Below are 12,669 nucleotides of genomic sequence, written 5' to 3'. Positions count from 1 at the left end.
CACCTTGGTTTTAAAAAAACAGTAACCTAATTTTGGAGTCAGTCTCTAAACATAAAATTTGTACACACTCTGATTCTGGTTTCTTTCTAATAATATTTGTTTCCTCATTTGGGTGTGGATCATGAATGGAGTTTTAGCTGTTGGAATACAGTGGCAGTTAGCACACTAGTAAGCATATCAGTGATAGAGTAAACATACAATGTTAGGGCAATAAGCAGCAAATACTTTTTGAAGTAATTACAGTCTTTTCAATCAGAATAAAAGAGTGTGTTCAGTAATGATAGTCAGTATTATTTTTCCAGGAATACAGACTTGGTTAGACAGGAAATTTTGTGTTAGTGGAATAGCATTTCACTATTTATTGATTTATGTCTAAAATAAATGACAGTATTTTCTATTCCTCTTGAGGTGGGTGGTGTGAGATTGAAGTAGGTTGTTTAATATCCTGTTTAACGTCAAGTCAGAAAATTAGACTCTTTCTTAACCTTTGAGTTTTAGTCATAGAAGACTGATAGTTCAGGACCTCCTAGAGTTTGAAGACACAACATCTATCCAAATGAAAAGGTCTGACATTCCCAGGGAAGGAATAATCCTTAGATTTTTGTGGGAGGAAAAAAGAAATTCCTGTTGTGAAGGTAGCTCAAAAAGTTTGAGTAAATTCATGTGAGGCTGTCATTAAATATGTTTTTGAGGTATGCTAAAGACAGTAAAAGCCCAGATAGTACTGCTAAAGAGATTAATCTGGAGTAATAATGCACATAAAAAGAAAACATTTTATGGGGGAAATGGATCCCATCAGAAAGGTCAACAAAAAACATTGGACTGTTTGATGACAAATTCGTATGTACTTGTAGAAGAAAAAATTGCAATCCATTCATGTTGAATAATGTCACAGATTTACAAAACAATGGCCCTACTCTTCCGGTACCTTAAGCATATTTGGCACACAAATAGTTTAAAATAAGAGACTATACTGTTGCACATTTCCAGCACAGCAATACTTGTCAACAAGGTATTTTAAGATACTGAATAATAAGAATTCTGTAATTATTCTTCAACACTGAATGCTTTCTGGATACAGTATTGTAGATCATTATCCTAAGACAGCTTTGATGTTCATGAGCCCTAGCAAAGACCTTCTATCCAAAGATTGTTTTCAGTTTAGTTTGTTCAGTTCAGTTTGTTGCAAATGCTACATTTATCAGCTTAGAGCTAGAATATGAATGTAAACAGACTGTGACACAACTGGAGTAAATTTTTGTATTTTTGTGACAAAGACTTTACTTAGGTACTTCCTGTTTAAATGACTGGCCTAATTGTAGAGCTGAAATGTTATCTCCAGGCAAAATAAAAACAAATCAGAATTAAATACATACTGTATCTACTGTATGTCTGGATGTGACTGTTTTCCCAACAGAGTCATTCTTACCACCTCCTACTTCTGAGCTGAGTTATGCTTTTTTATCTCTTCATAACATACAGAATTTATTTGCCTTTACATTTTGAGGCATTACAGTTTCTGCTGACGTGGGTCTTTTCCCAATTTAGAACATTACAGCAGCCGTCTGCTAGATGTTTAAGCCATGTGTATATTTACTTTTTAATTTCTTTCCCAAACTTTCTAACTGTGAGAGGGCTGGGAAAGTGGAGTCATGGTGAATGAGAGTGCTTTAAAAAATAAATAAATAAATAAATGCAGAAATGTAGACACTTGATGTAACACTGAAAAATTCACAGCCTCCTACCTTGAAAACAAACATTTCCCGGCGAAGAATAGCTAAAGTGTTGAAGTTCCCATCACAGATGTTAGGTTTGGCCCCAGGGTAGGAAGGTTTGTCACCAGTGGGTGGCCGGGGAGGCTTAGGTTGTCTGTCATTTTTCCGTGGGTCTGCTGGAGGGATCGAACGATGAGGTGGCACTGTTGGCAGAGGTCTTGTTGGAGGCTGGATCCTGTCAGGTGGACCTTTAAAAATGGCACCAAGATGTAATTTATTTGCCTATCAGTGACATTCCAAGAAGAAATAGAAAAAAAAACAACAAAGAAAGGAACAAAAAAACTAAGCAGTGTAAAACCTCCAATGTAGTGGAAGGGGAATAAAAAAAGGGACCTACCACTCCCTTGCTCTTAAAGGGTATAGTGAAGGCATGCTACAGAACTAAGGCATTAATGAAGAAAATAATTATTTTTCACTATTCAGTATCATTCTTCCAAAAATCTGCAAAGGATGCACATTCCACTATCATTTCAGATAAGAAGTACTTAATTGCATGTACCAGCTGAATAAGAATTTTTAAGACAGAATCGTTGTGGTGCCCAGGGATATGATTAAGCGGAGGGTTGTTAGAGTTAGGGTACTATGGTTAGACTGTGGTTGGACTTGATGATCTTCAAGGTCTTTTTCAACCTGTTTAATTCTATGATTCTATGATTGTCAATTTCATAAAATAATGAACCAAGAAAACCCTTTACCAGTCAAAACATCATCAATCAATGTTTTCAAGCCATCTTTTTTTTCTACCTATCAATTCACGTATGCCTATATAATTACCGCTAACCCAATTTGTAGGCATATTAGTATCTATTTCAGGATATATCCCAGGCTTTCCACAATGTTCCTTGCTGTGTCTAAATGTTCTCTTGGAACTGGAATTCAAATCATAGGCATCCGCATAAACAAATACCCTAATTCACAAGTTTTCTTCAAAGTTTAATTAATTTTTTATATCTAATTTTAAATTTGTGTTTGTCAGTGATTTTAACAAAGCTAGATACCTAGTAATTAAAAGGATTTCTAAGGATAAAATGAAAAGGAATAACTGAAATGAAATCCAAGCTGTATAATATAAAGCATTTTTCTTTTTGCAAATGCATTTATGTTCATAATATACAGGGATTGATGGCAGATAAAATAACTGTCCCACTCATAATTTCTCTATTCAAAAGTCAAATGGCCTTCCTAGGCAGATGTTTTTAATAATCTTAATGGCATAATTCTTTAATTTCAATTCAATATATCTTTCCCTTTCACCATGTATTACTACAGTTACTCATTTGTTATATGTATAAAGTCTCCATTGGATCAGTGATATTTCTGGAAACAAGATGAACGTGCTAATTTGGCTCATTCTATTTAGCTCCGTCTTCAAATCATTTAAATTCAAAATCAATTTGATTTCAAAATATAAGCATAATTTGCATGAATTGGCTCAGAAAGACATTTAAAGAGTAAGAGAACACTAAAACTGCATAAATGTCCTTTGAATTTCTGATATTTATCCACAGTAAGCATAGTGTTTTGAAAGCATAGTTTTTTGAGAAAAATATTGATTATACAAGGAAATGGTAAACTCCCCTTATGACTGTTATCCTATTTAATATGGCATTTACTTCATTCACAGTTTTAAAGTTTGTGGCATTTATAATTTACAGTTAATAATGGTGTTTGGAGGAAAACTGCAGATCAGAGTAATTATTTTAATAGGCATGACATTTTTATTGTGACATATCATCTTTTCATTTTAAAGGGAGCAAAGAAATCAGTGTGCAGTAGCACACGTTGGAAAGATTGTAACCCCAAACCAAAGCTTTCATACGCTATTTGCAAGGGATGTCAGATATTACTTCCCAGGGGTAACACTTCTCCTAATGTATAGCCCACAGCTGTTTGAACTTAGTGGTTAGTTTTTGTCAAAGTATTGTTGTCTAGCCTTTAAGTCTAGACTATTAACTGAGGTCATGAGAAACAACCTTCCTTTTTGCTAATCACACAGGAAAAAACAAAAACAAAAACAAAAACAAAAAACAAACAAACATGGTAAGCCAATCATTTTCAGACTACTGTTTAAGCTTCATGAAAATATATATCATGCTTGCTAATGTGGTATTTAAAAGCTTGTTAATATAAAACATAAAGTAGTGGTAGGAAAGTTCTAATTAGCAGTACTGTTGTTCTCTGCCAACATAGGTGTCCATTGTCACAGTAAAGATGAGCAAGGAATGGCCTTAATAATATTCAATTTAGTTTCTAAACTGCAAATAACTAAATGTGATAAAATATAAATTGGAGAATATTAAACAAGGTGAGTAAAATTATACATTCTACATACATGGCATAAATAGACTACACAGATATTTCAGTATAGAGACAGAACAGTTTTTTCATTGTAGGAAAACGAACAAATCAAACAACAAAAAACTCTTCAATAAATATCTATAGAATCAGTCTTTAAAATCAGGAACAAAGTTATGGCTTTGGAAATACATGAAACAATAATACAGGAATTAATTTTAGATTCAGCTCATAGGCAGAATAAGGTTATTGTTTTGGTTTGATTTTGTTTACAATTTTCTGTTACTTCAAACAGAATTCATTTCTATACTAACTACAGGGAACGGTTTTCTGGGACCTCAAAATTGATCTATTCAGGGAACTGTTTAATATTATAACCAATCTGGAGCACAGGCCTTATGAGGTGCGGCTGAGGGAGCTGGGATTGTTCAGCCTGGGGAAGAGGAGGCTCAGGGGAGACCTTATTGCTCTCTATAGCTTCCTGAAGGGAGGCTGTAGTGAGCTAGGTGTCAGCCTTTTCTCTCATGTAGACAGTGATAGAACTAGAGGCAATGGTTTCAAATTGCGCCAGGGGAGATTCAGGCTGGACATTAGGAAATATTACTTCTTGGAAAGGGTAGTCAGGCACTGGAATGCACTGACCAGGGAGGTGGTGGAGTCACCGACCCTGGGGGTGTTCAAGAAACGTTTGGACGTTGTGTTAAGGGATATGATTTAGCTGGGAAGTATTGGTGATGGTTGGACTGGATGATCTTCTAGGTCTTTTCCAACCTTGATAATTCTGTGATTCTGTGATTCAATCATTTGATAACTAAGAAGTAGTCAAATCATATTACTATCTTAGTTTTGAGTACTACAGGAATAAGTGCGCTATGGTTCCATCTTACAAGTCTTAATATTTTAAAAGATCAGGATCCTTTTGCAAATATTTTCCTTATGGTATTTAGAACATTTAAGATTACCATTCCAATTGAGTGCAAACTTGAATGCAAATTGTGAATAATTAGAAACTAAGTAAAAGAGCTTTACCATAATATTTGGCCATCACAGAATTTGGGATAGCAAGTGGCAGAGTTTGCCCCAACATTTTTATATTTCTTTTTTTAGAGATAGTGTGAACAGGAGGTTCTCAAACACATTCTTAAGCAACAATGTTCAAGTTTCCTAATTAAAACATGACATACCATATATCTTCTGGATGCCCTGTAAATCATCATTAGGTAGTTTGAAGTTGTCAGTTTCCATATACTGATAAAATGGAGCCATAATTGCTGTAGGATCATTAGAGTGCTCCAAGCCCAGAGCATGTCCCAGTTCATGCACAGCAACTAGAAACAGATCATTTCCTACGGAGAGAAGAAAGAGAAACAGTCTTTGAAACTGTGAGCATAGTAAAAGAAACAACACAAGTGGAGCACTCTTCACTTGAAAGACATTTTCACTGAATTTGATTTTACTCACTGATACAACAAACAACAAATCAAGAAGGTAATTTTTAAAAATTGTTAATTTGTATTGTTGTTACTCTTATAGATACCATAAGTGTGCTTATTTATTTAACTGATGCATATTGTTATGACAGCAGTCGAATGCCATAGCTGGCATCTTGTCTTGTGTACAACTTTAGACATAGATTTATGATGTATTTACCCTAACTGAAAATACCTGTATCAAGATATAGTTCCAAAAGTGCATATAAACTTTATGGACTGAGAACTACCTATGTTGGACAAACACTACATGGAACTTAGTCATTCAGATGCATGCTGTCAGGATCCTGCTGATTATTTGTACATGTTGTCCACTTCTGAGTCACCATAACTGAAATCCCAATATGCAAAATATGGGCGTTTTGCTGTACTTCTCAAAATGGAATGCTCATATTTGTTTCATTGTGTAGTCCCCTTATATTTCCAGATTCTTAAATATTAGAAAATTTTGAATTATATAGATATAAACAACCAAATGTCAGACTCATAGACTCATCTCACACTTTAGTTTTTCCCTTCCAAAATTCCACGTTTAATTTTTATTACAGGCTATTGAAAAAATCAGAAATGTTACAAGGTTTACCATAAACTCTGGAAAAAAACAAAAAAAAAAAACAAAAAAAACACAAATTAAAGTCAGTGCAATTGTTTCTATAAAAGTTTCAGAGTTAGACATCTATGATATTCATATTGCCCATTTTTATTCATTATTTTTTCAGCATATCAGTATATGAGCCTTTTGTAGAGGTTCTGCCTGTAGACAACGTGTAACACACAATGTGTGAGACTTTGGAAAAAGTATTTTGCATCAGGAGAAAGACTGTGGTTACTTGGAGGTAGTTCATATCCAGGGTATTGCTCATTTTCATCAACTAGGAATAGGAGGAATCATTCCTCAGAAGTGTGTTCTTCTCTGACTGACATAAGAATTTTTCTAGATAACAATCTTATGCTGAATTTTTAGAAGGCTGGACATAAGTGAAAGGGGTCCTACCAATAAAAGGTTGTTTCCTGTTGAAATGCCACTATAAGTGGTGAAAAATTAAGAGCGATGTAGGTTATTCTGTGCTCTAGCAGAAAGCTGTATATTAGGATGATAAAATATTCAACATTTACTCTCATTCTACATTCTACATTGTTTGGAGGTAGATGGTTATTCCACAGCTAGCACTGGAATTCTAAGAACTATTATAATATAATAATAATAGTAAACACTGGACTTAGGAAATATATATATGTATAAATTTATAGAACTTTGAAGATATAATTGACAGCATTTCAATTTTTCAAGTATTTTCTCTTGCTGACATGAAGAAATAAACTTTCTCCCAGGTACATAGAAAAGGAGGAACACTTGGCAGTAGATAAATCTACGATATATGAAGCCACGTTGATGTTTGTAAAATAAATGCTTGATTGAAAGCATGGAAATAGTCAAAGCTAAAACTCTGTTCTTATTTGACAATCTTTTCATGTCTTCCTGATTCTTAATCCAGAAATATGAAAACTAAATGCTTATGCTCTTTTATCAGTGTAACTGTGCAGAAAAAAATTCACATCTTTCAAAAATTAATCTGACATAATATGCATTCAGAAATGAGAAGAGTTTATCCTATCCTATCAATTATAATTATGTGGTTTTCAGATTAAATACTTTCTCATCTACCTATATATATTGGATGCAGTTCTTTATATAGCAAAGATTTTCAGTGCACTGTTGTATTAGGTTTGAGGAGCTTCACTGTCCCTGTCAGGAGTATTTTTGATACCTGAATTTACCCTTCAATATCCAGTCAAAACTGATCTTGACATCATCTCATATGAATAATCCGCAGTTTCTGTAGTTAGCTTCAGCATTATAAGTGGTACATGGGAGCAACTCTGTAAAGGTATTCATTCACTCACAGTGGAATAATTAAAATCCCTTAATAATGATAACTAAAGATGAAAAGACATGAAGTCTTTTACTGTGCCATAACCATTATATTACAACAAAGCTCACAGTTTTTTTCTACACTTTATGGAAGTTAGAGTTTCAGCACAAGTTTATTAGAATGAATTTGTGTGGCATTACACTATATATGTAAGATTGAACTTCCTTTTGCTCATTACAGTGGTGAAAAGCTAATTTCCTCCTTGACCTTGGTTTCTATCATCATAATTAAGAATGCTAACAGGCCTTTGTATTAATAATTGAACTAACAAGTTGCACACAGTACTTATTGAATCCTTTTCATGTGGCTTCAAATTGATAATATTTGATTTTACCGCAAGGTTACGCTGGTCAATATCAATAAATTAGGGTGTTTTACATGTGACATTCAATTCTAGTGTTTAACATGAGGGACTGCGAGGTGAACTTCTAACAATTCTTAAAATTTCACAAAACCACACTTCTTAATAAAATAGCCTTGGAAGTATCTACTTCATCACTTTAATTGCGCCACTTATGCAATGCATGAATGATCAACAGGTTCTTTGGTTCTTAGTCACCAGTGTGTCTCCAGGAATTCAAGTATCTTGTTCCATGCTGACCTTGAGGTCCCTTGAATTACATAGTGAAAGGAAAATAAATAAAACACACTGTAATCTACTGGCATATGTTCCTACAAGGATCATACGTAAAGTTTGTGTGGCAAAGCATCTCCAAATTACTTCTAAGCAATAATGGGACTATGTCAGAGAACAGGTGTTACACAAAGGACTGTCATTTATCTTTCTTCCTACATCTTTTGGGTGGGGCAATTAAGCAAAATAGAATACTAAATATTCAGCATCTGCTTGCCTCTTCCCCTCCCTTCTCCCCCCAACAGAGTTAAAGCCTAAACTCAAAAGGCAAAAATGGGACTGTGATAATTTCCAGTTTCTGCAATGCTACTTGTAGACATCAGGGGAACTATAAAACAAGGTAAACCAGAGACAGAGCAGAGCTTGGAGGAAGAACATAAGGAGAAAAGGAAGAAGGTCACAGGAAAAAGCTGGGAGAATAATATTCTTGCCTGAGGTGACAGAGTAATTTAACAGGGAACATATTTTCTACTTATAGTCAAATAGACCCATTATTCATAGTAATTTCCATCAAGAGTCATGATTGTCTCCAGGGCATCCTGAGTTTAAACTGACCCAAATAACTCAGTGCATTTGAAACTGAAGTTTAAACCAGTTCAAGATGTGCTGCATGAGACCACTGCAGGTAAGACTCACTACTGCCACAGTTTCTATCCTTCATCTCTTGTATCTAATCAGATTTCTACAGTTCAGCAATAATTACTCAGACCCCCTTTGATTTTGAAAGCAGACTAGCCTTGAGCGCACCAGTGTTAGTATTACCACAGAGATCTCTCTTTCTTTCTCTCCTAACTGCATAGAAGTTTACTAGTGAACTCAAGGTAGATAAAAGATATAGTTCCCGGGTCAGTGCTCAGAGAAAGATGAAGTGTACAGGCAAGTGAATGTTCATACCAGCTCTGGCTAACTTTGTTACTGTACTGGCATTGGGTATCTTTTTAAAATGTTTTCAGTCCCTGCCATTAAATAAGAGAGTCACAAATGATTCTGTATATATTTTATATATATATTTTTTTTTCTGTATATATATATATATATTCCAAGTAAAAACACATTTTTCAGTCTACTTGTTAAAATGAAGAACCATCTCAAAAACTTTAAAAAGTCATGAGTAACAGTTAAACTACATACAGTTATGATGGCTTTTAAACTAAAAGCTGCCACTTCAGGATATACAGTGGTGAATATTCATTGTGATAGTCTCTGTTACATCTTGTTATATTTAACTACAAGGTAGAAAAGAAATATTTCAAAATATATTTCACACATAAGAAATGTCTGCATGTCTGTTCTTATGTTATTAGAATTAGGATTTAGAATAGACAGGCTATAGGCTCAAACTGAATGTGATTGTTTTTCTTATTTTATCTCAAGTTTGATTTCAGAAAGAAAAAAATACCGTGTGTAAGGAACTAAAGCAAAATGATTATTTTTATACTGACACTTTTCTCTGAGGCTATAAACTATTTTAAGCACTAAATCTGCCTGACTTTACAATCACTGCCCAAACTCGAGAATATAAATATGTATTAATACATCAAATATTCAACAGCCAACACTGTGGAGCACTGTGGAGCATGCTGTATGGAGAAACCTTTTCTCCATAATATATACACCATTTTTCATGCCTACAGAGAAAATAAAGCCAGTATGTTTGTCCACAGCAAGCTGTAAATTAATGCAAGTTCTGGAGACATTATTTCCTGTTTTAATTGGTATATGAGCTTAATTTAGAAAAGTAATGCCTTAGTGGCTTAGCAACCCTTAGGTTCATCTCTTGGCCATCTTTTAGATGTAGCACTAAGTGACACCCCAGGATTTGTCTCTTGTTTCTTCTTGGCACGTGACAGTAGCTGCTACTATATGTTGTGAGCTCAAAGATTCTCAGTGGTTTAAAAGCCATGTAACCTAAATTCTGAAGATTTCTATATCCAGAGAAATACAGAAAGAAACTAGAAGCTGAATTTCAAATGAGAAACAGATTGGAAAACTACAAAAATATTTTATACACTGTTACAAATGTATTAAGAAACATTAATTTCCATGAAAATGTTGACAGACGCAAAAAGCAAAAATTTGATGGAGCAAATTCTTAGCTACAAAATAGCTTTTCAACAGCCACCACCATTAGCTATGTATTTTCACAACCCATGAACAAGAGGCTGCATACTGTCCTCATAAAAATCTGCATCAGCACAGGTGACCCACCGTTGCTATTGCCACTGCTGAAATGCAGCACACACTGCCTTACTGTGTTAACAGACATTGTTTGGTTTTCATAAATCTTCAGAAAGCATTGATAAAAGTCAGTAGGTGCCATTTTTCCACATGGAGGTATTCAGTGACACACCTTTGCTTTATATGCACTTTCACATCAGATGCCATTTGATCAATCTACTCCTCTGCTGCCAACTGCCATTTGGAAACAAAATGTCATGGAATATTGGTGGAAAGGTTCAGCCTCTACTGTCATACTTCCAACATCCACCTCTGACATCATGGGCCAGCATAAAATAGGAGGCACTACTTTTAGAGCAGCCCCCATACATATTTACATTTTGTAACTGTCTAGTAAATAGCTTGAAATGGGTAGAATAAATAATTTCACAAAATATTCTACTCATGAATCAATATCACCTTCTCCAAAAAGTGGAAAAATCAAGGAGCTGGGAATTATTCTTTGAAAGGTAAGGAAGGCACAAGAGTAAAGTGTTCTTCAGTAAGATGCAATATATGTGTGTTTTTTCAGTAAATATGAAATTTAGGCCTTTATTTCATACATTGAGGAAACTTGGCTGTGACAATGAACATAAAATACTAATAATATCTACAGTTATGCTGAATCTGTATCTCCTGGGAATAATTTCCATCTGTCTCCTGCAACTACCTTCTTCAGCATGCAGGTACACTACTGCATTTCTATACTTTTGTCATATGACATTTTGCATTCAGACATTAAAGAAGCAATACCAGTTAGCAGACTGAAGTTCTATTTTGCGTGGGCTCGTCAGTAACTTCAGATACAAATTTTTAAAAATTATTGTATTTTAATTATATTAAGATTTTGCAATTTGCTAGGAAAAAATATTCATAAATCAATTTTATTCATCAAATTCACACCAGTAAAAATGCTTTAAAAGACAATGGTTATTCTTGTAAATATACAAAAATGATGTGGTTGCTAAATATCACTTACTCCATTTTCCCAGTAGTCTCACTGCTGCTAATACTTAAGCAATTTTATTTATTAATAATCTTTCCTGTCTTCTATTTTTTTTCTGGTTTTTGTTTTTGTTGTTGTCATTGTTGCTGTGGGAGCAGTGAGCTAACTCCTGACTATGAGAAATTATGCAGGGACTAAAGGCTTAGATTGGTGTAAGATATGTGCAAGAGCATGAATCACCTTTTCAGCTTCTTCCATTGCTGTATCCTTGAGGGTCATTCATGTGAAGGGAATGGACAACTTTCTACCACTGGTTGGTACAGGATAAAATCTACCCACTGAGAAGGTGAAGATAAAAATAAAAGGGATTTCATAGTGATTGGGTGCCTCTTAAAATCAAATCCTTATCTTTAACAACAAATGTAGATTTTGACTTTTAACCTCTCAGCTAAAATGATGCCATGTTAACACTCTGTCTGCTTTTGTATTGAAGAGATATTTTTTTCTCCATTTCCCCTAATGTCCTGTGTATCCTACTATAAAGAAAAATGCATGTAATTACTAGCAGGAAGGTCAAAGTCATGCTGTCAATATTCATAATAGATGTAACTTGCCATGGGGCAGAAATCTGCAAGGGTCCAACGGATCACTGAAGTCACCAGAATTTAGTTTATATATAAAGCTTGTGTTGGCTCTCTGCAGAGACAATTTTTTATCCAGTTTCAGTTAAACTACTGAGAGCAATTATATTATCCTCTAATTTAATTCACACTAAAGCAATCAAAACCAGGTTATTATTCCTACCCAGCTTAACACATCTACAGGAACTTTAGATATTTTTTTAAAGACAAAGTGACATAGCATTGCATATTTATTTGGGATATTTATGTGAACAGTTCAATGTTATTTTATTGTTTAAGTGTACACATTAAAAAAAAGTAAATCATGATACGTTTGTCTATATATTTTTTTTCTTGGTTAGATGATGACAGAACTGGGATTTTAGAATCTTAATTGGCAAAATGATTACTAGAAGGAAAAAAATCATTAAAAATTCTCTGATCTGAGAAGCAGATATGTTTTCTGAGAAGCCTTCAGACTTCAAAGGGATACTTGATCCAAGTATATATTATATTTTAAATTGAGGCAATGCTAATCTGGAGATCATAAAAAAGGCAAATCTTCTACTCTGTAAAATTTTACTCATATGAAATGCTATGATCTATTGGATAAATTGTTGTTATCCATGAATATAGCTATATACCTTTTTGATTTACTTTAGATAGAGGATTAAGTGAGGCACTTGAAGAATGATGTCACTTTGGCACCAGGGACTCTTGCCATCAGCATGGAGATGACTAAGAACAAGCTGTGCAAG

At 34.2% G+C, this 12,669-nt stretch overlaps 1 protein-coding gene across 2 annotated transcripts in view; it reads right to left on the bottom strand.

Moving 5' to 3' along the window:
• The window catches only part of MMP16 (matrix metallopeptidase 16), a 163,647-nt gene that overhangs the window by 37,945 nt on the left and 113,033 nt on the right, over window positions 1–12,669 (bottom strand). For both annotated transcript variants that reach the window (XM_072330185.1, XM_072330184.1), the window contains 2 exons: window positions 5,255–5,416; window positions 1,746–1,963 (listed from right to left, as the gene is read on the bottom strand). In XM_072330185.1, the coding sequence (XP_072186286.1) occupies window positions 1,746–1,963; window positions 5,255–5,416 (380 nt within the window). The remainder of the gene's footprint in view (window positions 1–1,745; window positions 1,964–5,254; window positions 5,417–12,669) is intronic.

This window comes from Excalfactoria chinensis, chromosome 2 (assembly GCF_039878825.1).
Source record: "Excalfactoria chinensis isolate bCotChi1 chromosome 2, bCotChi1.hap2, whole genome shotgun sequence".
NCBI lineage: Eukaryota > Metazoa > Chordata > Aves > Galliformes > Phasianidae > Excalfactoria > Excalfactoria chinensis.
The sequence above is the reverse complement of the archived record's forward strand: the minus strand, read 5'-3'. Positions and strand labels throughout refer to the sequence as shown.